The 27,002-nt window shown below is 44.3% G+C and overlaps 1 protein-coding gene across 5 annotated transcripts in view; it reads right to left on the bottom strand.

Annotated features, from left to right (window-relative positions):
- Nucleotides 1–4,512: 4,512 nt before the first annotated feature.
- DNMT3B (DNA methyltransferase 3 beta) overlaps nucleotides 4,513–27,002 on the bottom strand; it is a 25,122-nt gene continuing 2,632 nt past the window's right edge. Inside the window, exons 4-22 of one of the 5 annotated variants that reach the window (XM_027774282.1) lie at nucleotides 26,269–26,394; nucleotides 25,450–25,656; nucleotides 24,658–24,816; nucleotides 22,148–22,255; nucleotides 21,002–21,146; nucleotides 20,486–20,545; nucleotides 17,735–17,860; nucleotides 17,560–17,604; nucleotides 16,023–16,102; nucleotides 15,586–15,698; nucleotides 15,012–15,195; nucleotides 14,445–14,529; nucleotides 13,291–13,436; nucleotides 12,958–13,048; nucleotides 12,493–12,641; nucleotides 11,565–11,650; nucleotides 8,549–8,618; nucleotides 7,782–7,900; nucleotides 4,513–5,923 (exon numbers count right to left, since the gene is read on the bottom strand). In XM_027774282.1, the coding sequence (XP_027630083.1) occupies nucleotides 5,782–5,923; nucleotides 7,782–7,900; nucleotides 8,549–8,618; nucleotides 11,565–11,650; nucleotides 12,493–12,641; nucleotides 12,958–13,048; nucleotides 13,291–13,436; nucleotides 14,445–14,529; nucleotides 15,012–15,195; nucleotides 15,586–15,698; nucleotides 16,023–16,102; nucleotides 17,560–17,604; nucleotides 17,735–17,860; nucleotides 20,486–20,545; nucleotides 21,002–21,146; nucleotides 22,148–22,255; nucleotides 24,658–24,816; nucleotides 25,450–25,656; nucleotides 26,269–26,394 (2,241 nt within the window). In that variant the 3' untranslated portion in view covers nucleotides 4,513–5,781. The remainder of the gene's footprint in view (nucleotides 5,924–7,781; nucleotides 7,901–8,548; nucleotides 8,619–11,564; nucleotides 11,651–12,492; nucleotides 12,642–12,957; nucleotides 13,049–13,290; nucleotides 13,437–14,444; nucleotides 14,530–15,011; nucleotides 15,196–15,585; nucleotides 15,699–16,022; nucleotides 16,103–17,559; nucleotides 17,605–17,734; nucleotides 17,861–20,485; nucleotides 20,546–21,001; nucleotides 21,147–22,147; nucleotides 22,256–24,657; nucleotides 24,817–25,449; nucleotides 25,657–26,268; nucleotides 26,395–27,002) is intronic. The other 4 variants (XM_027774283.1, XM_027774284.1, XM_027774285.1 and 1 more) reach the window with 4 other exon arrangements.

The following is a 27,002-nucleotide window of genomic DNA, read 5'->3' as shown; positions in this document are numbered from 1 at the left end:
CTGAACAAGTGTGAGCAAGATCAAAATAGTCTGGGACCAGCAGTTAGTGTAATGGCTATGTCGCTGGACTCCCACATAGTCTACCGCGGTTCAAGTCCTAGATCCGGTGGCTTAACATCACGCCAGGCATGTGTGCATGTGTGCCCAAGATCCCAAGAGGAGAATGGAGGAGAAGGGATTGCGGCGTGACCATCCCCTCTGGGGGGTGATTTCTCGCTTTCTATCTCTCTGTTTCTCTCTGTCTGGCGAGCACACATGCCCTATAACAAAAACCTCTCCAAAAAAAGAAAAAAAAAAAAAAGATTGAAATAGCCTGAAGTGGATTGAACTGCATCAAACTGATACAAACCAGTCTCAACTGGATTCAACCGGTCTGAATTTGATCAAATCACCCTGAACCAATTGAGCTAGGTGAAAGTTACTCTTTCAAGAAGCTAACTATTTTATTTATTTATTTTTTTAAACAGTGCTAACTTGAACAGGTCAAAATCAGCCATAGCTGTCTTAAACTAGTCAAAATTGTTTTAAACCTGCTTGAGCCAGTTAGAGCCAGTTATGGTCTGAGCTAGTTTGAGCTAGTTAGGACCAGTTAGAGGCAGCCAGAACTGGTCAGAATCTTTCATAACCAGCTTGAAAGCAGACATAACCAGCTGTGACCACTTTGAATTGATCAGAACCAGTTTCAATAAGTCAAAACCAATTTGAGCCACTCACAACCAGATTGAACAAGCTTGAACCAGTCAAAACTGGTCAGAAACAGTCAGAATCGGCTTGAACTGTTAAGAGTTGATTTGAATCTGTATCAAGTCAGAAATGGTTAGAGGCAGTAAGAACCATTTTAAATGTGTTTGACCCAGTTTGAGCTGGTCTGAGCAGGTTGGAGCCAATTAGAACCAGACAGAACAGACCAGAACCACCTTAAACCAGGCACAATCTTGAATTATTCAGAACTGTTTTAAGCCAGCCAGAAACAGAATCTGTCAAAACAGACTTTAATCTTAAAAGAGAATCTTCACCCAAGAGAAATAGCTTTGGAGATTTTAGGCAACTGTTAAAAATGTAAAGACCAGCAGGTCCCGGGGTGGTTAAGGTGCTGGACACTCCCACATGGCTGACCATAGTTTGAGTCCTGGACCAGGTGGCTTGCTTTCTGCCCCCCTCCCCTTTTATCTGTCTCTGTGTCTCTCTCTGGTCAATTTAAAATCAGTTAATGAATAAATAAAATTAAATAAAATAACTTTTAAAAAGTTATGTCTCATTTTCACAGAAATTCTTTCCTCAAAAATAAAACAAAAAATTTTTACTTCAAGGCCTGAGTTTACAAATTTATGATCGTTTTATTGACCTAAAAAAAGTGTTTGGGGCCAACCAGTGGCAATGGCATTTAAACTGGATGGACCAATATAGTTGAATGATTTGAGTCTCAGACCCAACTGTTTGAAAAACGTTTGATACACATGCCATGTATTCCCAAAATCCAGAGAGAACGGAGAAGGGATTGCAGCATAGCTATCCCCCCATGGAGTGATTTCTCACTTTCTCTTTCTCTCTCCTTTCTGCCAAGCACACATCAGGTACAAAGATGAATGCATGATTATTAACCCCAGTAATGCCAGCCATTTTTTTTTAAATAATTGCAACACTGAGAAATAGTAGTGTTCTTAAAACTTGAATAAGCATTTGGTATTACTATTAGTATCAGCACGAAGTGTATGCTGTCATTAACAAGGCATTTACTAATAGCTTTTTCACACTGTCACTGAACACATGTAAAGGGCTTATTGTCTGCCGGGCCACAGGTACACAATTTTAACCTAGATCTGGTCCTGGTACTTCAGTAACCCTATAAAGTAAGCCCTATTTATTACTTTCGCCTTTTTAGATGAGAGATGAAATCTTCCAAGAGGTTAGGTCACAGGCAGGACCCTGAGTACACTCAAGCCGCCAGGAAACTTCAGCAAAGGCCCCAGGAATGGGATGTGAGCCCCACTCTTCCCTCAGGAGTCAGGATTTTCAACAGCTCCTCTCCTTAGCCATGAGCCTGTGACCACTCAGACCAGTCTGGCCCCATTCCGAAACCCCTTAGAAACTCCCACCACTAGGCCTCTCGCAAGCTTGTCCCATAGCAGGGTGGGACATCAATGAGCCCTCACCTGAAGGGCTAGTCCATCTCCTCTCTTGGTGTTTCGAGGCCGGGGCTGTTTATTTCGCTTCATCCTGTCCTGGCATTTGGGGTGACAATGAACACAATATGGCTTAATTGGGTGTCCAGGGCCTCTGGGGTCTGAACACCTCAGGGAAGAATGTGGGCCCAGCTTGCTAATTACTAGTTGTCTCACCATAGCAACCAGCAAGCAGACTATTGTAGCCCAGAGGCACCATTTTAATGACTTGTTTGGTTTCTCATCCTCCCACTCCCAAAGCTTAGCAAAGGTAGCAGCTGAGTCAGACCTTTTAGGACCCTGACCTCAAGGCATAGAACTGTGGAAAGGTGACTGTGATTGTAACCCACCAGACACACCCAAAAGACAGGCTTGGAGGGAGGGCAGACTGTTTATTGCCTCTAGTTCATACTTTCCACTTCTCAGCCAGCAACAGCTAAGTAGTATCGACCACTGGCAAGTTTTCACCAGCTCCTCCCCTAACCAAAGTCTGAACATAGTGAGAGAAGTATGTCATGGGTTCTAAACACAGGAAATCTGTCTGAGTGAACCAGGTAAGCAGAGCTGGAGGGAATGGTTAGTTGCAGTGTAAGAATGGCAGGGGACCTGACTCCCATGTGGCCAACTGATGGCTGGGAATCTTGGGTCTTGTTTTTTCACTTTCTCTTTTACACTCCCTCCCTACCTCACTAATTAAAATTCTTTAATGAGAATGGCAGGGATCAGCAGGTGGTGTGGTGGAAGGTACTGTACACTCCCATGAACAACCATGGTTCAAGACCCAGCCAAAGTGACATCATTTCTCACTCCCCAACCCCAGTGTGCCTCACTCTGGTCAAATTAAAGTAATTCCACATTGCAAACAGCAGTTAGAGGCCTGGACTTTACTTCCTTCTTTCTCTCTGGTCAAATTCTCTCTCTCTCTCTCTCTCTCTCACACACACACACACACACACACACACAAATGCAGATTCAGATAGAATTTTATCCTGAGGCTCATTAAGAGCCAATGCTGGGGCTTGCAGGTGGCATGGTGGTTAAGGTGCTGGACTCACACACGGACAACTATGGTTCAAGTCCCAGACTTGGGGGATTGGTTTCACACTCTCCCTCTGTCTCTCTCCGCTTAAATTGAACACTAATAATAAATGAAATTAAATAAAGAGCCTTTTTTTATAGGTTTTTGCTAGAGGGCCTGTGCTTGCCAGAAAGACACAGAGAGATAGAAAGGGAGAAATCACCCCCGAAGGTTAATGGCCATGCTGCAATCCCTTCTCCTCCATTCCTTCTTGGGATCTTGGGCACGCACACATATGGCATGAGTTTAAGCCGTCAGACTTAAACCGTGGTCGACTACATAGGAATCCAGCAACATAGCCATTACGCTAACTGCTGGTCCCAAGAGCCAGTATTTAGACAGAGATAAAAGGATATACACTTTGTTGAATACTGCAGAAGCATTAAGGAAGGTGAGAAACAGTGGAGTTTCAATTAAATTCTGAGTGGCTGTCTTGGATCAGCATTCAAAGAGCTTTAATAAAGCCTGAGCTAGGTATAGTGGTGCAGCAGCACTCTCCAATGATGAAGGCATGAGGTCTTGGGTTTCCATCCAAATGTGTCTCTATAAGACTAATAGTGAACACACACATATTCTTATGGATCCCATTTGGTTAAGGACAGGTGTGAATCCCATCATTTACACCTTCTTGGAGGAGCATATCTCTTATTAGAAACACAGGCTAGACATGGGCTGCCCAGACATCACTTATGTTGAAGGACCAAGATTTAGATAACCTCTCATTAGTCCAGTGTAGTCCCTCGCCCAAGAGCAAATTCTGAGAGCATTTACCAAATGGTCAATATAAAAATGGGGGAGGCAACCTGTTGTCCTGCTGTCCTTACCTTCCACCAGCATTCTAGCTCACCAGGACCAGGTCAACTTAGAATAGAAACAGTTGGCCATATGGCTTCCAGCACTGCAGATCAGGACAGACATTCATTCATTGGGCCCCAACCTAGTTTCTGAGTCAAGTTCTGCAGGTTGACCCCAGCAATCACACCAGTACACAAAGCTTCCAGAGATAAAGGCCCTAGTATCTGAGGACAACCACAGGAGAGGGGAAGCTGATAGTCAACCATGGTAGCCCTCCACTGTATTTCAATAAATGAGCACAAACACCAATAGAACCAGCCTTTCCTACCCACCTACAGAAGAACAAAAGTAACACCAGACTGTGATAGAGAAATACTGCTTTTAATTAAACAGAATAAGGTAAACTCTAGGCATCCGTTATCATTCAGCCTAAACATTAGCAAAAACTGTCAAAAAAAAGGCACAGTTTTTCCCCCATATTTGTTATGTGGCTCCAGTTAAAAAAATTTTGAAGAAAATGTTAAAAAATAAAAATAGAATCTGAGATTTAAAAAAAAAAAGGATTTAAAAAGCTGCACCAAACTTGTCAACATTGTTTCTTATTGTACAAAATAGCACCAGTAAGAATTAAAAGGTGTTAAAAACCATTACAACAGCATTTCTGAAATGCAGCTTGTCTCACCTCCAGATCACTAAAATGTCATATTGTGAATTTAAAAACAACTTTAAAATCTCTGGAGGGAGGCCTGAGCTTTTATTGTGTTTTTTCCCTGCCATCTCTTAGATGAGAGGAAAGTGAGGAATGTGCTTTTTCCCTAATTGTTCCTGCTTCCTCATATAGAAGGATGAGGAATTAGGGTGTCAGACATCTAATCTGGGGACCTGTGCCTGGGGAGGAGTTCAGAGGGGATATTGACAAGGGTTGAGGAGTCTTCCAAAAGCTTCCTCCAGAATGGCCCTCAGAGGGAAGGAAGGAAATGGAGAAGCCGTTCTTATGTAATATAGGGCACCATATGTAACTCAGGCCACCCCTTCCTGAGCTCCCTGGAGGGTTCTATTGCAGTCACTAAGGGTGGCCCCTCACTTGGGTCTGTGGGGCCAAGTAGCCCTGAAAGCGATGATGATATCATCCCTGCTGAAATCATCATTTCTATAGAAAAGACTCCATGGGCCCAGTCAGCAAACTACAGCCCTGTACTGAGGCAACATAAAGATGTTGGGTAAACTGCAAAGACAGACCTCATTTCCCCTTCTACTGGCCTGGGAAAAACATCCTGGGCTCTTCAAATGTCTTCTAACTACTTGTCTACAGCTGCCCACTCCTGTAAACATGAAGCAGGAGACATTTAAAAACATTAGTCTTGCAGTAACTGTCTTGGGTGATTTTTTTTGGCATCAACCTGAGCATTGTGGCACTGTGGTTTTGGTATCTTAGCCATTGCTACTGAGTGGTCAACCCAGGAGAGGGAAAAGGGAAAGCCATCATACTACCTACTTCAAGTTTTAAAGTTTTACAAGTGAAAATGAGCACCGTGTTTGGCCACTCCAAGCAGCCAGGTCTGAATTGTGCACAATGAGGTAGCACCTCGGGCTCCCCCATGGAAGAGAGATGGTTGGGCAGCTCTGCTCTCACTGAGAGAACTGAGGTACAGTGAGACCCCACACAAATGAACAAGGGCACAACAGGTTAAAGTTCTGGCCCCTGGCTCTGCCCTGCACCACAGTGCTCCTAGCACCTGGGAATAACTATTCACATGCAAAGTAGTCCTTCAGGGGGGCAAAGAGGTGTCTGATGACTGGCACACTCCAGGACCTCCCAAGCAGCTTCTGACGGGCACCTCGCCCCATGTTGGAAACATCCGTGTAGTGGACAGGAAAGCCGAAGATCCTGGAAGAGCAGGGAGGCAAAAAGATAAGCGGTCAGGAGAGCAATCCAACACATGCAAGAGTCTCTGGAAGTCCTCAGTATAGCCAGGAGGGACAAGGTAACCCCTAGTTCTGGTACACCCTGTAGTCAGGCCAAGCAGGTCTCGTTTGACACTCAGAAGAGGTCTGGGTCCTGGGATTCTTTTAAGAATGCCTGCTCAAAAATGACTAATGAGGGAAAACATCTGTACTACTTCAACCAATGTCCCTGGCACATGGTTGGAGCTCAGGGGACTTGAATAAACATAAAAATGCATTAAGTGCATGTATGGTGCATGACAAGTCAGCCAGTAAGAAAGCAGGCATGGACATGTCTGAAAAACCATGGAGGGAACTTGAAGCAAGGTCTTCAAAGCATTAGATTTTCAATCAACAAAAGGCTCAGGTAAAATCACAGTGTGGGTACCTCGGAATACTGAGTTTGCCTTCTCTTTTCAATCCAAGTTGTTGGACTAAGAGTGAAATTACACTTCAGGAACAATGTCATCACAAGACATCTAGAGCCTCTACAAGGGGATTTCTACCAGGCCTGGTAATATGTTGCATGTACATGGAGCCTCAAAATTACTGAGGTTTCTAATCCCATACTAAAGAGCACATCAATGGCCGAATAGGTATTCAACATCCTGAAGGTACAACCCTTCATGCCTACGTCTTGCTTTTCCTCTGTGCCTACATTATAACACCCTCTTCTACAACTTAAGTATATATTGAGCTCTACTGGGTATGCCTGGGTTATCAAAAGATAGCATGGACACCACAAATAGAACATATAACAGTAATTTCTTATTACTTAAAGTGACAGATTACTTTGCCCAATCAGAATTTACTATTATCCTAAGAAACTTTCTACTAAGCTTATGAAGAATTAAAACTAGTTACTGAACTAAAAATCTAAAATTAAAATGTAATGTTAAACAGAATACAGCCAAAAATATATAAAGAGGAAAATTCATAGCCTTAACTACATTACTAACAATAGGAAAGAACAAAACGAACAAAAAGGGTCTGTCCCAGAGGACGGTGGATGTATGTGGAGTCAGAGCCACCTCAGGTCTATGCCAGGCACACGTGTGCCAGCACAGAATCCCGATGGATGGACATGAATAGTGGATTGCAGCCTGACTGCACTCCATGAGGGGGTGCACAGTCCATGTACACATCATATGCACACACCATCAAGACAAATGAAATCCAGAGGGATCTTTCTCTGCATCAAAATAGACAAATAATGGCAGGACAATGGCACAGCAACTATGAAAACAATGGGAAGGTGGTTGGTTCCTGTCCTGCATGGTTACACAAGGTATACATGTCCCAATGTTCCAGGCTGAGAGGGGGTAGATTGCAGCTAAAGGGCCCTGTAATATTCTTACATTCTCTTTCTCTCTTATACACACACACACACACACACACACACACACATTTATATAAACAAACTTGGCCAAATAATTTAGTAGCAGGATAGACTGTGGCTAAGTAAAAATCACCTACAGAATGGGTATCTTAGCAAAATGGCATATCTCTGAGTTTCTATAACTGATACATCCATACTAGAAATCTAGCACATTAGGACAGGCAACTGTCAGCAAGTGCAACCCGCTCATACACAATGTACTGTCTAATGACCTTATTAGATTCTGCATACCACCCCTCTGCCATTTCTGCATGGAAAGAAGGACTGATTTAGGAAAAGCATTCCTCCCAGTCATACCAACCCAGGAGGACAGTGAATTTGTGATGCCAGAAGCTGCCCGTTCATGTCGCTGTCCTCACCACATGTCCTTACCCTTTCTCATTCTAAGTGCAGCCTTGCTCACCTTTCGAGCTCAGTGCACCACAAAACATCTTCTTTGCCATTCATGACAACAGGGAAAAGTTGGTTTTTCCCCTGTCTGATCGAGTTCGACTTGGTGGTTATTGTCTGTACTTTCTTTAACTGGAGGACAAAATGAAACCATGGAGTGAGCACAGAATGAAGGTTGTGGGGAGGGTCAAGGGCAAAAGCATCTAGGGCAAATGGAAGTGGGAAAGGAGGTGTGGGAGAGTGTGACAGGCCTGGGCTCATAGGCAGAGCTGGAGGGATAAGGACATTACGTGCTTCCCATAAATACAAAGTTAACAGGATGTACCAGCCTTGGAAAAGAGACAGAGAAGTGACCATGAACAAGATCATATCAGAGCCAAGATAGGGGTTACTCTTCAAGCAAAATTAAAAAGTAGAAACCATCCTGATTCAGAACAGTCAAGAGTTTAGATGAATGTATCTTTGTTGATATGAACATAGAGAAAAGCCACCTGAGAGCAGGTATTTGTTTGGTCAAAGCTTTTTTCCAAAGAAGGACACCAGCTGAAATTCTGTTACAGTGTATACAGCATTAAGAATTGTGGGGAAAAAAAATTGAGCTGACTTTCAGTGATTCCTTTTTTATTAGTAAGAACGTGTCCTACTCTGTACTTGAGGGCACATGAGAACAATTACGTGGGAAGAGAGGCCCAGCACCAGGGAGTCACATGGTGGGGAGGAGTAGGAGCCGTGGACACCAGGGTCATCTCCAAGTGCATGGTTCAGAGGGCTGCTGCTTACCTTTGCTGTCCTACTGAATTCCAAGCAGTCCTGCAGTTCGAGTTTATCATTCTTTGATGCTATCACGGGCCTGGGGACAGCCAAAACCCATTACTTTCTACCATCTGTAAAGTGGCCACGGCTATGCACCTCACAAGATGGGAGTGAGGGCCTCTGCTATAAAAAGGTGCCCTCACGGGACCAGTAGAGGGCATGAGGTTTATGTTACTGGACTCCCATATATTCCCAAATCCAGCGGCTAAAAGCGCACACCAATCGTGTGTGCCCAAAACTCTAAAAGGAGAATGGAAAAGGAACTGTAGCATGGCCGGGTGATTTATTGCTTTCTGGCTTGTTGTCAAGCACACACATTCTATACCCAAAAATCTCCCCTAAAAAAAGAAAAAGAACAGTGCCCTCACAGTGAACTTGTGGTCAACATGATACCATCATGGGGCTGGCAGGTGGCAAGGTGGTTATGTTAGGGTGGTTAAGGAATGGACTCACACATGGCCAACTGGGGTTTGAGTCCTGGACCTAAGAAGCTGGCTTTCTCATTTTCTATACCACCTTGCTTCCCTGGTCACATTTTAAAATAACAAAAAATAAAATTAGATATATAATTTTATTCTAAAAATGACCCCAGTATCAGCAGAAAATGTGTGCTCCCATAGTAGGGATGGATGAGCAGCTATCAAGGATAGCTTAATGTCAGGGAGCTAATTGTCCCTAATAACTCCTTGTAGTTAAGCAAGACAGAGGTGGACAGGGAATCATGAGACTCCTCCAGAACCAATCACACTGGACACTGTGAGCAAGCCACATCATCTCTTTGAGCTTGGTGTCTGTCAAGTGACAAGCTTGGAAGAGACCTCTGTGATTTTGTGGGTGGGTGTGAGGGCATGCAGGTGTCCTTTCATAGGATATGGCTCACTATGCTAGTATCCTTTTAACTTTCAGCCTTGGAATTTGTTTTAGAATAGAGAGGCACACAGATGCCTAAAAAAGGCAAGGGAAAGACTGTGAAGTAGTTGAGCCCTTCCTGAGAGACCATAAGATGAGAAGGTAGGCAGATTCCTACTAAGTTGCTCAGCACAAGTCCCCTGTGCTGGAAACTATGGAGCTAAGGACTATAGTCATGAGAATGCAAAGAATCTCGAGATAGGGATGGATAGCCACAGAAAGGGTTTCCAGATATTTCCTTTACCCTTTCAGGTTTCAAATGTCATCCTATCCTGTTTCCATCATTCCCCTGAGATCAAAAGGGATAGGCACAGTCCTGCCTAGTGAACCAAGTGCAGAACAAACCCAATAGATTGAGTATCTCTCCCTTTCTTCTCATGTTTGACAGATCCCTCTTGCACCCATGCAGAGAGTCTAATAGCTCTGTTCCCTATAACCTCATTGAGCTACATTTCATACCACTCCTCAGATCATCTAATGCATCATGAATACCTAAATGTAAAATCCTCAATCTGACCCCTTCCTACCAATAAGCAAAATGTGAGATAGCACAGCTAATGTGTCTCTTACGGATGGTTCTCCGGTGACCACACACATATACTACTATCATCACTCCTCTGAGACACCCATCTTATCTCGCATTTCTCTTCTGGTCCTGGGGTCAACTCTCAATTGAGAAACTACTATGACCTAAGAAAATCCCATCCTCTTAAACCTCCTATAACTTCACATGTCAATGTACCTGAGTGGTATCACATGGAAGCCCCACATTCCTTGGCCTTAGACATGTTCTCTACCCTTCCCTCTCAACCTGAACTACCTCAGGAGCTTTGTCCTTAATTTGTGGGTGATACCCTGCTTGTTACCCCTCATCACTCATGATCTTCTACCTGGAAGTGCTCACAATTGCATGGCTTCATTCTTTTATTTATGACCCTGTGGATAGGTTTCATCCTTCCAGTAGTATCCCCACGCAGACTCATAAACCTGAAATCAGTCCTCTACGAACACAAATATCATGTCAAACCCATGAGGCAAGGTTGGCCATGCGTTTGACACTTAAGTGCACGGATTTATGAGAGCTCGCAAGTTGAATGAAGCAATTCATTTAACATGGACTTGGTACGATGTGATGAGCTAATTAGCTAATGGAGAAAATGCCACAAAAATGTTTGAGACTTCTCTCAAACCCACGTCAGTCTACCCTTTGCTAAATACAGAAGGTTTTGCTTCCTTCTAAAGGAGAATTGAAGTTTAACTTTTTTGTCTGGGATGTAACATTTTACATGCTAATCAGGAACTTCTCCATGATACCACATTTAGGGGAGAGATAATTTAACCTCAGAATAATGACTCCCTTTGTTGCTTTCTGAAGAAAATGTTCTTGGTTCACAAAACTCAAGACAGGGGGCCGTGCGGATGAGATCGTGGTTATTTCTCTGAACTCCCACATGCAAATGCTGGCCAACTGTGAATTCATGCCCAAGGTCCCAGGAGAAGGGACTTTGGCAATACCCAGTACCCTGAGGGGTGATTTCTCACTTAGGCCTAACTATATCTCCAGCAAGAGCATGTACCCTATCTCAAAAAACACACCCCAAAAAATGAAAATCCAAGGGAGATGGTTTTGGGGCCACCCTTTTGTCATCTCAGCTCTGTTACCTTGTCTGTCACCATAGTCCTTTTCTTGGCCTAACTGTATCTCAGGGCAGGAGGAAAGGTACCTCTAATACCTATTTGCATTTTGTGATGGTCAGAGGACCCCTGAGTGAGGCAGATCTGGGACAAGGTTTACAGACATCCTGATTGAGGAGGAGAGCAGCAGATACTGGGATCTGTCTCCAGCACATGGTACTTTCAGATCTAGCACTATTGGAACAAGTCAAGAATAACCTTGAGGAGTCCTGAAACATGATTTGACACATTACCTGCAAATAAAGTCACAATTCAATCCCTAATGTCACATATTGGTCAACTACCGACGATGGAATGATTTCTAAACAGGGTCTGCTCTCTAGAAGTTCAGAACATGAGAAAAGGCTATATTGCCTATCCCACTTGAACCCCTAATTACCTGTTCATCCCGGGTAGGTTCCCCCAGAAGTATCGGGCCCTGTGAGCAGCAGACACCTTGATAGCATCAATCATCACTGGATTACACTGTGGGGAGAGTAAGCAGGTGTCGGGGACAGGATGGTGACACAGGAGGAAAATGCAATCTTCTATGCTGCAGACATACTTAGGAAGGTTTCTAATTCAAGGTCAGAGACTATTCTAAGACAGCAGGCACATGTAACTATGATCTGGACAGAGTCTTGGGGCGAAGTGTAACATGCATAGTCTATTGGGCATGGTGTGTGTGTGTGTGTATATTCCCCACTTCACTCACGGAATAAGTAATGTTTAAAAAGACTTTATTTAGAGGGATCAGTGAGTGGCATGGTGGATAAGGCACTGGACACACCCACATTGCCAACCATGGTTTAAGTTCCGGAACTGGTGGCTTGCTTTGACTTTTGTTCTCTCTGGTCAAATTAAAATAAATGGATGAATAAATAAAATTATTAAAAAAAACTTCACAATGTGGCAAGTAAAAGAACCCTGGTTATGGAAGGGGTATGAAAGCTCTCCTACAGGGAGCAGCCAATTTCCATGTTACTGGTAGGTAATGAAATCAGACTTGCAGGTCCCTAAGGAAGGTATACCTTAGTACACAGAGTACTAGAGAACATGCTATACAGAGATTGCCAAGAAAAGCTCAGAAACCATTATCTGGCTGGCCCAGCAGCTTGTACAGTAGTGAAGGGCGCTGGGCTCCCACATTGTCGACTACAGATACTGTCCTGTACCTGATGGTTTCCTTTCTCACCTATCTTACTCTCAACAAATGGAATTAAATAAATTAATACTTAAATAGTCCAGATCTGGCGACTTGCTTTGCTTTCTAAGTGCTTATAAGTTCATCCCCACCTAGGTTGGCTCTGCCTATCATGTCATCTTACTTCCAGGAAGCGCGAGATGTCCCTCTTATCGTCAACCTTCATGGCTACAACATTTTCAAACATCCAGAAGAATGGCCGGTCATCACCTTCCTTGGGTCGTGAATAATTCAGCAGGTGGTAGAACTCAAAGAAGAGCCGGCCTGTTCCCTCTAAAACCACAAAAGAAAATGAAGCAATCTGTATCATACTCTGCACATTCCCTGAGATCAGTGAAATTCTGACATTTTCATACTATTGTCCTCACATTCTCCTGTCTTCTGACTAAACAAGGACTGGGGAAGCGGTTAGCATGGTGGATTAATACCTTTCCTGCTCTGCACTGAGTTAACAAAGGGTACAGTTGATTTCATCAATAGGCCATTGAGGCTACCAGTAAGGTTGGACTGATAAGCAAGGTTGTTCTCAGGCCTTGATACCTGGACCACCAGATTGGATAAGGAGCCCACAGGAATAAAGGATCCTCACCATACAAGCCTTTCCTGGCAGGATTCACGTTTGAAAGGTCATTACAAGGACTTCCACCAATCACCAAGTCAAATGGGCCCCATTCTTCAATCTGATGGAGAAAGACAAGAAACCAACTTAAAGGAGAACATTGATTGCTCACAAGTTCCACTTTTGAATCTAAAATATCTACTACGCAGGATTCACTAAGATCTAAGTCATCCTGAACCAACTCGATGTGCATCTTAAAGCTCTGACTTGATTTAATCAAACCCTGTGCACTATGGATGGGGAAGGGCAGGGGATGGGGAGACTGGGTAAGATGACCACATGAGGGTCCCGCCTTGTTCTCACATTTTTCTTTGTGATGTTGCGCACATCATTCACATATTTGATATTCCCCTCGTGCTTCACAGTTCCAACAGCAATAGACTCTTCACACACTTCAGAGGCGACATACTTTTCCACCTTGATGCCCAATTCTTTGAGGACCAAATACCCTGTGGAGAGTCCGGGAGATATTAAGTCCGAATGATGCTACCTGCATAGGCAGAGCATTTCCGCTGCTTATGGCTCTTGTAATACTTTCCAGTGTGGCTGGAGGAACCCTTTTGCATGGAAGTAACCAAGACTAGAGCCAGCAGTTGTTGCCTCACTGATCCCACGTATTATGCATTTGTATGAAAAATTAACTTTATAAGAAACCTGCTGACCATAAAACAGAAAATTCAAGAGCTAAAGTCTATATCCTTTTTTAAGGTGCTCACCAGAGATAGAGATGGAGGCAAGAAATGTGAGAAATAATGAACCAGAGAGGATAGCCATGTCACAATACCTTCTCCTTCATTCTCCTGTTTTAGATAAGTAAGCACATGCGTCCAGCCTGATTTTTAATCCTCCAGGTTCATGACTTGAAATTTTCCAACTAAATCTCTGGGCCTTCTGCTGACAGCAAAATGTTTATCTGCTTTTAAAAGATTTCTGTAATTTTATTTATTTATTTTTTAATTTGCTATATAGGGCAGGTGTGTTCACGATATAAGAAAAAAAAACCCACCAGGTCCAGGACTGGATCCATGGTCAGCGATGTTTGAAGAGCCTTAACTATATGTCACCAGATGTTTTCTTTTTTTAAAGAATTATTCATTTAATTTTATTTATTCATTCATTTATTTATTTTAATTTTACTTGAAAATGACATACATGCAGAGAGAAGGAAAGTGAGAAAGCGAGCCACCAGGTCCAGGACTTGAACGGTGGTCAGCCATGTGGGAATGTCCAGTGCCTTAGCCACCATACCACCTGCTGGCCCATCCTATATTTCTTTTATGACCAAAGGGGCTCAATTATAAGGTGGAGAAATTGTGGGAAGAGATTCTCAGAACAGGTTCATAAATGTAACTCCAGGCATCTTTTCTGTGTTTGTGTCAGACATGTGGACAAGGCTTCCAGCATTTCTGCTTATCCATGCAATGTAGTACAGAGCAACCAGGAGCACCCAAACTCACCTGTAGCAATTCCATCGAACAGGGACAGGACTCGGATAGGCCGTCTTCGAGCTGCAGGGATGGCAGGGTATACCTTAGGGGCTTCCTGTCAGACAAAGAGGATGTCATGGGGTGGAGGGAAAGGAACAGGAAGAATTCAACCCTGTGGTGGAGCTGCAGGGGAATGTGAGGGCTTGGGGGTAGGGGGGATGGGGGGCCACATGTCACCATGCATGGCCCAGATGCCAGTTCTTTCCTTTAGATGTGAGAGCCAGAGTCTGTGACAAAGCCCAGTGACCTCTTTCTCTGCAACTTTACTAATGCAATTGCTTTTTATTTCTGCAGCTACTCCCCTACTATTAGGGGAGTTTGAAGAGTGCCAAGTAGATGCAAACACTGGGTACGCCTGAGAAGCAGGCAAAGGAGGTGCCAGAGAGCCAGGTCCCTCATCCTCTGGGGCTCACAGCAGCGACATATTTGTACAGGGAGCATTTACTTCAGTTAATGTTGTTATGCCAATTCCACAGCCTTCCTGGCACTGTGTTGTCCTGAAGACTGGTGGTGTCGGGCAGGGAGCCTGACACTTACGTATTCTCGGCCCATGTCACTGGTGAAGAAGGCCTGCAGGCGCATGGTCCAGTCCTTCCGGCGCCGCAGGACTCCATGACAACGCTGCGGGAGGCACATGTAGCAGCTCCAGGGCTCTTGTAGCTTGGCTTCTGCTGCTGTGCCTGAGCCCACAAGCACCTCCAGACACTCCACACAGAAGCACCTGTGCCCGGACAGGAAGCAGTTGCCCATGTAACCACAGAGGTGCTCTCCTGGTGTACTTATCTCCCCAAGGAAATGGAAAACCACTGTCTCAAATTCCCCTGGGTTCTGGTGTGGATGCTCTAATGGCCCTGGAATTCCCATCCCCTTAATCCCAGTCACTTACACACAAATGTTCTCAATATCCCAATTCCCAAATACCCTCAGGATTGCACCACAGTTGGCAAACCTTGACCTGGCCTCCCTCGCCGACGATACTTTAACCTGAACATGAGGCTAACCATACGGACCAGGGTTGCCTGAGAACATCCTGACCCAGGCGAACTGAGCTCTCAGTCACCGGAGAACTACATGAAGTTCATGGTCTGCATGGGGGCCCAGTAGGTCTTACCGACAGCAGCTGGTGTTGCTGCACAGCAGCAGCTCGCGGCCCTCACAGCACACGGTGCAATAGGACTGATAGCCATCGTCATCGTACATGTAGAACAGCTCAAGGAACCGATCCTGGCAGTCAAAGAAATGCCTATGAAACCGGAGTACAGGGATGGCTAGGCCATGCTTCTTCCCTGACTGCGGCCCTCGGATGGAGCCATGGTTCATTCGCTAGTGGCTGCTTGTCTATTATAGTAGCAACTTGCAGATGTCATTGTAGACTAATTCCTCTGCTACATCACCCTCCTTTATTCCAGTAAGCAAGGGCCGTGAGTTACTGTCCCAGGGAGGGCTTCACCAATGCATACAACACAGGAACTATTTTGGGGGGAAGTATTGAGGGGTTTGGGCAAGAAGGATGGCGAGCAAAGTTCAGGGTGAGAGAGGAGGACTTACCCGACAAGTTTGGCAGAGGCCACCCTCAAACAGAGGGTGGAAAGATACAGTGTTTTTCCTACCACAGGATAAACAGCTATCTGTAAGAAAGACAGGCGTGTCACACTTGAGTCCTTACACCGGCAATTAATGTCTTCTTGGGTCTAACAGCTCTCAATTTTTCCCTCTCAGCAATGTTTGCCAAGTATTCTTCATGGTTCGTTTTTTAAAATGACAAAGGGGACTTGTACTTGGACAGTTCATAGAAGGTATAGACACAGAGAGATGGGAGTGGTCATATCACAGTACCCTGTCTTCTGTTCTTATCACTTCCTAAGATTTCAGGCATGTGAGTGCAGGCACCTAGTATATTCCTTGAGGCACCAGGTTTTGGATTCAAACTATGCAGTCAGCCACATGGGGTTCCGGTGCCTTTAAGTACATAGAACATGCTGGCCTGCTTTTACTTCTTTCAAGAATGTGAAGTGGGACCAGCAGGTGGCGTGGTGGTTAAGGTGCTGGACACACCCACATGGCTGACGATGGTTCAAGTCCTGGACCTGGCGGCTTGCTTTCTCACGTTCCCTCTTTCTCACTCTGTGTCTCTCTCTGGTCAAACTAAAAATAAACGAATGAATAACTTTAAAAAAAAAAAAAAAGAATGTGAAGTGACAACACTGTGTAGAAGGTTCCATAGACAGGTAAAGGGTTGTCCATGAGAAAGGCCTGAAGTAGAACACACTGGTTGATCCTTCTTTTAACAGAGGGATATGCTTTGAGGGCCTGGTATGGCAAATCTGAAAACCTTGAAACACTGGACATTGTGCGATGTGTGGTGGAGTCTTGTGGTAAGACATGACCACTCTATATTATCATTTTAGAAAATATAGACCAAGCCTTATCCTATAGTTTACCCTTCTTTCCTTCACATCCAATTTGCAAAGTACGCAGACAGGACCTCCATAATACTCAAAACTATCGCTACTTTGGAAGCAGGAATAGGAAAGAGATTACATCTTGGGGGAATAAGGACGGTTATGGGACTTCGACAATCCCAAGCTTCCCTAGGATTCTCTGGTGCAGGGGTCATGGCTTGACAAACTGCATGGAATACTTGTTGACTAATGGACATTAGCCTGGGGACGTTTAGGTGACTATCCTCCGACATTCTAAATTCTATTAAATTTGTTATGTGCCTAGTATTCGATTCAGGGACAACAGCCAATCAGGACAAGCACACCAGTCACAAGGATGAAGGGTGTCTGCTTTCAGCCTGAAACCCAGTTCCAGTTCTTCGGCAGGGCTCAGTTTTGCAGAAATGGATTTCGGGTTTTGAGTTATTATAGCTTAAATTACCTCAGTTTTCATTCTGGCCATAGCCTGCCTATCTCATGTTCCTCAACTTATGGGGCAGAAAAAGGCCAATCATTTTGTGAGGTGTCGCAGCTCAAGCTCAGGGTCCAAAGAACAGTCCCCACCTGCTATCAAGGTACACTGGTGGTTAAACAAAAAGCATGGATAGCCAGAAATGAGACGAGATGAGAAGGGAGCAAGTTACCTTCCAGACTACTTTTGTTATTGGTAACATCGGAAGCCATCTGTTCTGTAAGAAAAAGGGGAAGAAGGTATGAAGAGGTCAGTAATTACATGCACTATGCTAGTTTTGTGTAGGTCTGCCATCTACCCCTTTTCAGTCACTGGAGAAAGGCCTTAGCCTCCTCAGCCTCCATTACCTCGGCTCTGATCTTCCTCCCCACGGTCTTTACTGTTGTTGTAGCAATTTGTCTTGAGTCGCTTAGCTGGAGGGCAATAGTCGGAGGTGGCTGAGTCGTCTGCAGTGCGTCTTCGAGTCTTGTTGTCTGTGAAAGTAAGATGGCAGCCGTGGCTTGGTAGGAGGGGAGTCCAGGGAGACTGTGGGCCCAGGACGAGACCATGCTATGCCTGGGTACCAGCGGCACCTGGGGCATGACAGGGGGTCCACACTCGGTATTTATTACCCATGAACTCAAAAACAGGAGCCAATTTTAAACCTCTCATACAAAATACCTATGATTAACTCAGGCACATGAGATTGACATGTTATATGTTTTAAATAATCCTAACACCAGCTCAAAGAGCACACAATGCCTAGTCCTTGGGTCAAATCCTGATACATTTATGACTTAAGTGAACACACTAGCCAAAGGCCATTTGTGGCTTTTGTATAGTTTAAATGTGCTAGTGACAGAAGAATTTATCTTTACCTTGTATGTTAAAATTAATTTCAAAACTGACTAGTAGGCCAACACTGTATGTCAGTTAAGGCACTGGATCACAGAAAGCTGACTCCATTAAGTTCCAGACACCATGGCTTGACAATCACCAGGAGCATGTGCATGTGCATGCATGCCGAAAACCCTGTGAGGAGACTGGAGGAGGGACTATGTCTTGGTGATGCCAAAAAAGAGGTGAACTCTCACCTCACCCTAGTTTCTTGCTTTGTCTCTCTGGTGAGTATACATGACTTATAGCAAAAAAAACTTTTAAAGATATTCTTAGTATTGGGTGTGTATGCTTGCAAGAGAGAGATAAAGCTGATAAATCATCCCTAGGAATGATGGACATGCCGCAGTCCCTTTTCCGTCGTACTCGTGATTTTGGGCATGCATGAACACATTTCTGCCTTGAGTGAGTTTTTACCTGGCAGGTCTGGGATTCAAACTGTGGCCAACTACAGTGGAGAATAGAGATATAACCATTATGAAGTACAATGGTCCCTATAGCAAAAATTTTTAAAAACTGACATTATTGTCTTTCAAATATTAATTTTTATGAATTTAATTATTAATTTTTATTAAATCTTTTTATATAACATCTGCATTGGTGTTATAAAACCTATAAAATAAACATGTGGGATCAGCTGTTTGTGTAATGGCTATGTCGCTGGACTTCCACGGAATTGATCGTGGTTCGCGTCCCAGACCCTGTGGCTTAAAACTCACTTTGGGCACATGTGCGTGCGTACCCAAGATCTTGAGAGGAGTATGGAGAAGGGATTGCAGCGTGGTCATTCCCCCGGGGGGTGATTTCTCACTTTCTGTCTGTCTGGCGAACGCATGCACCCTGTAGTGAAAACCTCTTTAAAAAAATCTATAAAATAAACATGTGATGAGAAATCACTAAAGGAAATGTAGGAAATTTCATTTTTTGTACTGTTGAAATTGTTATTATATTGCAAATACTGGATCAAGTATAATGTAAAATTATTCTTTTTAATGAGGCTATTAAAAAATTTAATTATGGGACCAGAAGTTGGTGTAATGGCTATGTCAGTAGACTCCTATTTCTTTGACAACAGTTTGTGTCTCAGACCTGGTGGCATAAATTCACGCCAGGTGCGTGTGCACGTGTGTGTGTGTGTGTGTGTGTGTGTGCACATGTGTGTGCAAGATTTGAGAGGTGAATGGAGAAGGGGTTACATTATGGCCATCACCCCTGAGGGGTGATTTCTAGCTGTCTTAGAGAGCATTTGCACCCTATAGGAAAAACCTCTCCAACAAAAAAAAAAGAAAAAAAGAAAAAAATTTAATTATGTGTCCTCCAATCTAAATAGAACTATGTATATTCAATATACCTGAATCTCTATGACCATATTAAACTTCAATGTTGCCCCTAGAAACTATATTGCCCTTAAAAAAACAAGAGAACCAGGGAGGGCAAGTGGCATAGTGATTAAGGGAAGACTCCCCCATGGTTGTCCAGTTTGAGTCCTGGACCTGGCAGCTTGCTTTCTCAATTTTACTTTCACCGACTCTCTCTGAACAAATTTTAAAAATACTGTCAAAGGCAACAGGTGGCATAGTGGTTAAATGCACAGCATTCCCACATTGCCAACTATGGTCTGAGTTCCAAACCTGTGGGCTACCGTTTTCGCTTTCGCTTTCTCCTTACTTTTTCAATGCCTATCTTTCTCTGGCAATATTTTAAAAATAAAGTTATGGAACCAGCAGGTGGTGTGGTGGTTAAGGCACTGGACACTTCAACATGGCTGACCACTGTTTGAGTCCCGGACCAGATGACTTGCTCTCTTACTTTGTGTGTCTGTGTCTGGTCAAATTAAAGTAGGTGAATGAATAAATAAAATTAAATAATTCCTTAGAGATAAAGTTAGATAATTATTCTATAGAAATGTTTTAAATAACAAATTTAATAAATTAACACTTTTTAAAAAATTATTAAATATCCTTTAGTAAGAAAATGACATTAACAGTGATGAAATGATTAATTTTGATATAAAAGGGAAACCAGGAATCCAATTAGTGTTGAGAAAGGCCTGGAAGGATGTGCACCCAACAGTGTTAACCTGGGGTTGATTGTGAGGGTGGGGCGTGAGGGTTCAGAGTGGGGTGGAGAGTTCAGGATGCCTTAAGAAAATTGATCATTGTCCAGTGGAAATGGAAAGAACAGAGAAAATAGGGCATAGTCAAAAGATGGCAAGGGAATACCGTATTTTCTTGATTCTAAGTTCCTACTGTCTGCACGACGCACCTTCGACTTATTAACCACTTTTGCAGGTTGGGAGGAAAAAAACAAAACAAGAAAACATTAAGTATACTAATTGTAAGTCACATCCCTGATGGAGGAAATAGGTATTGGTCAAATTATTAGGATGGTCGTGTTTTTTTCATGATTTTATTTTTCTCCTTTAAAAGATCTGTTAAAAAGATTTGTTTAAAAAGAACACATTTTGATTTGATGTTAACTTAAATTTTAACATATAAATTATGTATATGTGGTCTTTACTGGTGACCAGGGAAGTCACATAAGGCTGACATGGTTTCCAGGTGACCAGGCATTTTTCCTACAACCCTAGTATTCCTAATGGAAGCAGATGTGCTTCAGAATGTATTTGGGCTGTGGGACACGTTGGTGATGGCCAAGGGGCATCAGGGCAGGTCGCATATCTTAACAGTGACTCTTAACAACAGTGGAGGGGTGCTGTCCCAGGGATTCATTCCCACCTGGTTGCATGTTGTTGGGTTTGAGGCCCTCGACCCCAGTGGGCCTGAAACCCCCATGGGCCCACTCCAACATGGGCTTCAGCTGCTCCTCCAGTGAGTCTCCAGGGCTGGTGGAGAAGGTCTTGCCAGCTCGCACCCGGGCTTTCTGGGATATAAAGGCAGAGTATGTGGTGAACTGGGGGGGAGGGATTTCTTACCAGGCCACACCCAGAGATCCTGAGCTGGGGCCTACATTCCCCTTTATACTGTGCCCTTTCATAAGACAGCTGTCATGGGCTGTGGTATGTGACATGCTGAAGGAGGGGCCTGTTCAGAGACAGTCGGCATACCATAGGAGGGATAATAGTCTTCACATACAGACATCAAATATGATCTCTGTATGTGAAGAATTGTGCAGTCACCTCTCTCAAAGGATAAAGGAACTGGTTAGCTGCGTCACTTCAAGGTATAGAAGTTTCTGCCAGACCTGTCTCATCTCTGCTGCATGTTCATGTTTTCTCTAAAATTAACAGACTTCTGCCTTACAAAGATCAGAATGTAACAAGCCTCTGGCTAGAAGAACAGTGAGGATTTCCATGATTAAACATGGCTGTTAAAGAAATTGGCTCCTACATGCTGGATCAATGGAGTTCCAAATCAAGACAAGAGAGGAGACATTGAAGATGACAGGACCCAATGACATGAGGAAGCAGTGGTCTTGACCTTCAATCATAGACCCCCAACTATCCACTACTTCAGAAAAGGAGGAGGCTTTATGGTCTCAGCGAGAGTATATTCACTGATGTTTGTCTCTTCCCTGTGCTGCGCCTTCTGATTTCAGTGCTGAAACCAGTCATCAAGAGGAAACTACTGGAACAAATGGGTAGGATGGTGACTAAGACCCTTGATTCCTGCATGGTAGAGCATAGGTTAAACCCAGACCCAGTGTCTTGAAAACCATTATAAAAGGAATTTATTAGAAATTTTTAAAACAGGAGTTATGGCAGTATCAGGAAGTCAGCGGGAGAGAAGCAGGGAGGGTTCAAATCCCTTCTCAATCAGTCACCCCTGCTACCCTTTCCTGAGACAACCCTGGCATCGCTGTGACCTATGGTCTCTTAATTTATCCCTGTCCTCAGAACAGCCTGATTCTCACTCCCATGTTACCTCCAGTGCATGGAACATGGCCTTCCTGTAGGAAACCAGCTTGTTGAAGGTGGCCAGGTTAAAGTGCTGGCTGAATAGCCCCAGTGCCACAAGTTTGTCTGCAGATACCTAGAGGAGATAGACATCAATATCCATCAATGCTATATCAGAGATGCGGCAAGTAAGTCTCAGGGCTGATCAGTGGGGGAGATTCTCACCAACTGCCCATTTCTGGGGACAAAGGTCACAGGTAACAATGCAATAGTAAAGAAAAATGCAGGAAACAGAAGTAGCACATAGTATCCAAACATCCTCTTCAGTTAGATTATATCCCTGAGTGAGATCCAGGACTATGTCCCCTGGATTTGTGTGCGTGGAACAGCCATGGTCCCTGAAGGTCAGTTCTGAAATTCCCTGTGCATGCTCCAACTCTCAGGGCTTTACTTTAGGGTTTACCCTTTCCTGCTCAGAGCAGGCGCTTTTTAATTACAATTATTTGATTTTTTTGACTGTGCTTAGACGCATATTCTGAGATCCTACATGTCAACGCACAAACTGAATGGGCCACGGGTCTGAACACAGCCTGCGTGTTCAGGTGTCCTTATCCAAAGGTAGACAGCATGTTCCATGTTCTACTGTGCTCACACAATAATCTCCATTTTGTACCTAAGACCCTGACCTCCCATGAGGAAGGGTGAGCCCCACTGGTGAGAAAAACTGACAATACGCAGGTATGTGCCCCATGCCAGATGGCTCTAAGACAGCATATGCAGGCATGTGTTTAGCGGGCCCAATCCAAGGGTTGGCCCTTGGCCAAGACAGACCCAGGCCCACACTGTGCTCTCATCCCACAATGTTAATGAGACTCTGTCTTCCACAGTGCATTTTATGTCACTTTGGCCAAGGCAAGTATAAATATTCCATCTTTCTTTCACAGAAGTCACTGCACATATCCCTAGAATGAGATTCAAAGCCAGCCTAGGACTAGCTACTTGTTCTTCTCCCTCTGCTGGTCAAATGGGACATCTGCAATCAGAAGCTTTCCTCTTAAGGAGATTCTATGGCCTCAATTCCTGCTCTTGGGAAACTCCAAAGTGTTCTAAGCAAATATTCCAAAGAAGTACAATTATGAGAAAACCAGAGCCATAACTTGCAGCAGAATCCCAGGAATGTATGTGGTCTTCCATTCCACCCTGCCTAGCCTGCAGTCACTCTGGCTTACTTTGTTCCTTTACATACCCTGTCAAACCTTCAGGTGGTAAGAATTCCAGTAATATTTCTAGGAGACCTCTTTAAGCAACGAACTATCGTTACACTGTACCTATTAATACCTTTAGAGATGTGAGAATATCTTCAACACAGTATATAAGAAGCAACCTAATTACTCTCAAAGCACTCGAAGGCAGATCCTCATCTAAACACTGATTTGGAGATGTAGTAGGTGGCATAATGGTCAAGTCGCGGGACTTCCATGACTATAGTTAAAGACCTGGAGCTGGTTACTTGAAAAATCATACTGGGCATGTTTCATAAGCCAAAACAATCCCAGGATAGCAGCATGGCTATTCCACACTGGGGGAAGAAGATTTTTTGCTTCCTGTCTCTATCTCTCTAATCAGCACACATGCTGATATCAAAAAAAAAATCTTTAAAGAATTATTTTCTTTACTTATCCACTTGTTTAATTTAAGAGAGACAGAGAGAGAGAGAGAGAGAGAGAGAGAAAGTGAGAAGGCAAACCACCAGTTCCAGGACTGTGGTTGCACCATCAGCTACTATACCACCTGCTGGCCCCTCAAAATCTTTGAGAAAAATTAGAGGGACCAGTAGTTGGTCTATGTCGCTGGACTCCCATGTAGTTGACCCCAGTCCAAGTCCCAGTGGCTTAAAATCATGCCAGGCACATTTGTTTGCGTTCCCAGGATCCCGAGAGCAGAATGGAGAAGGGATTGCGGCATGGCCATCCACCCTAGGTGTGATGCCCTATAGCAAAAAAAACCTCTCCCCCCCCAAAAAAAAAATTAATTTGAAATGCCTTGTGTCAATATCTAGAGTCTTAGGAATAGCCAATTCTAAACGGAAAGGGTTTTGTAACTGATTATCAGCTGACTTAAAACAATCTCTAGCACCTGGCAGAGATGAAAACATCCCTTTTTCCTTTCTCCACAGCTAAATGAAACTCAGATGGACAGCGTTACTGTTTCTTCTCAGCTTCTCTATTGAATACCTTCGGAGAGGTTTCCCCAGGTGTCCAAGTGTGTAAGTGGCTGTTCTTGGTAGATCCAACCAGTGATGGTCCAGAGGACTTGCTAGCTCTTTGTCCCCTTTGCAAATAGATTGAGCTCTGGCCCCATATAAACGTAAGTATCAGATTAACCTGGTGAACATATTTTTAATCCATTCTAGCAGACAAATCATGTATTAGTATCAACTCACCCCTCTCCAGATGGCAGGCACAGGCTGACAGCTTTAAAAGCCAGCTGTAAAGTATACAGAGGAAACACGCCAGTTCTGACTTGAAATGGACTTACCTCAGAGAACTTGCCATCACCAAACCACTGGACCCATCGCATGCCAGACATGGCCTGGCGTTTGGAAGTGGCCTTCCAGGACACCACCATGGCAGGCCACCAGGAGAAGCCCTTGATCTTTCCCCACACGAGGTCACCTATTCCAAACTCCTTCCCATCCTGTAAGAAAAACCATGTCAAGAATCGTGGTCAGCCATGTGGGAGTTCAGTGCCTTAACCATTAAGTCACTTGGCGGCCCTCCATAAACTGCTAAAAGTCTTCTCATGTGTGCATGTGTAAAGAGATCTGCTTACACTATGATCCTATGAAGACATGAAAATGAAGCAATTCTGGATTTTAGCCCGTTAAATAGATCCAGTTTATAGGCAGGCAGGTCATGTGGTGGTAGGGGGCATTGGACTCCAAGTAGCCGATTATGGTTTCATTCCTGGACCTGTTGGCTTTTTTCCCTCATAGTTTCCCTCTCTCTTATGCTCTGTCCCTCTCTCGTCAAATTGAAAATAAAGTTAAAAATCCAGTCTACAATTCTACCTTTGTGAACAGGATCACATGATGTATAAATTATGTTTACAAAATGCAGTACTCATTTCCACACAAATAGGTAATGTTAAACAAAAAATCAGCATTCAGATTGCAAATAACTAGTGCTGGACTTCTGAGAGGCAAAACAGATAAAACGCAAGAAACATACTGCACATGGGAAATATTCAGGATCCTAATGTTAGGGAAATAAAGGGCTTGGGTTTGTGCCTCCACTCCCTGCGGCAGGAAGCCCTTCTTTATAATGGTACCTGGTACTCAGTGCTATCTCCATCTCTTTCTGCATCCACGTGAGGCGACTCCACACCCTCCTGCTGGCTGTCCAGGGCTAGGCCGGTGTAGGGCGTGCTGCTGCTCTGAGGTGTCACATCATCATCTGTGAGGTCGATGGTGAGATAAGGGCTCCCAGGGGATGGCCACGGCGAACCTGCAGACGTTGTTGCCCGCCTCCTCAGGGACTATGGACAGGAACAGTTTAGGATGCAGCCAAGCAGGTGGGTGATCAGAGATTAGTATCCCCACTGCCTCCCAAGTGAGCCAAATGAGTGCAGTTAAGAATTGAGACCACGAAGAAGATTGTTTTCCAGAAGCAGGAATCCTTTATGTGGTGAGAGAAGGTCCAGAGCTGTGATCAGAGATACTATGGGGATGAAGATAGTAAAGAGCAATGCAGAGTGGCTCGAAGACCCAAGCTGAGAGTTCCTGGTATAAGCACTTCCCGAGGCCCTGTCTTGCAACGACTGCATGTTGCTATAACCACAGGGGTTGCCTCAGTACAGTGGAAGATACTGAGAAATTGTGGAAATCCAGTGTTTGGTTTCCAGGTGGAACTTTCCCAAAATGGACAAGAACCCCAGTCAGTAGGGACTTCTTATATTTCCCATGTTCCATTCAGATTAGGCCAGGACAGGAGCAATCAGGCTGTAGAGAAACTCACCCAGAACCCAAGAGAAAAAGGCAGAGCAATACCCTGCAAAGCAGGTGAGTGTGAAGGAGCGAGGCCATATAAACTCGCCACAGCGAGGGGTGTAGCAAGGAAGGCAGGATTCTGGGTTATCTGGGAAACAAACCCTGGTAGCTGGGAATTCCACGGGGGACTCATCCACATGATTGCGGCCCTGCCGGCCTCGGGTGGAACGTGGGGATGGCCAATGCCTCTCCTGCCTGGAGGAACTGTTGCTATTTCGGGTTTGGACCTGGAAGCAAGAGAGGATAAGCACCAGGCCTTGGTGACTGCAGGCACGGGGTCTGGATCAGAGGCCAGGAGGATATGTCCTTGAGGTGGCCAAGGAATCTTGGCAGCCTCATGTCAACTGGAAGAGAGCAAAATTAATTACAGAGGGGCCAGCCCAGGCATGTTAGTTAAGATGCTGGATTCACATGCCTGCTCATGATTTGAGTTCTGGATCCTGTCACTTGAAAAACATATCTGGCACATGTGTGTGCCCAAAAATCCTGAGGGGAGAAATCGCACGATCATGTCCCAGAGTGGATGATTTCTCATCGCCCACACCTCTATCTCAGGCTAGAGTGTGAAAAATAGAAGTTGAAGACTCTGGACTACAAACTCCCCTGAAGAAAATTCACTGGCTAGGGTTGGGGGACCAAGGAGACCAGCTAGGTCAGCTGACAATCCCCAAGACAACCTGCTTTGCCAGTCACAGCAGGCAGAGCTAAATTGGCACCTACAAATTAGGGTTTGAACATAAAAATCTGGGCCAGGTGGGGGCACACCTAGACCTAGGTGGGCCTGGTCCTGGGTTCCACCTACAAGCACTACTCCTTAGACAAGACTGTATGTAGA

Source organism: Tupaia chinensis, unplaced genomic scaffold, assembly GCF_000334495.1.
Source record: "Tupaia chinensis unplaced genomic scaffold, TupChi_1.0 Scaffold000418_1, whole genome shotgun sequence".
Taxonomy (NCBI): domain Eukaryota; kingdom Metazoa; phylum Chordata; class Mammalia; order Scandentia; family Tupaiidae; genus Tupaia; species Tupaia belangeri.
This window is presented reverse-complemented; position numbering and strand designations above follow the sequence as displayed.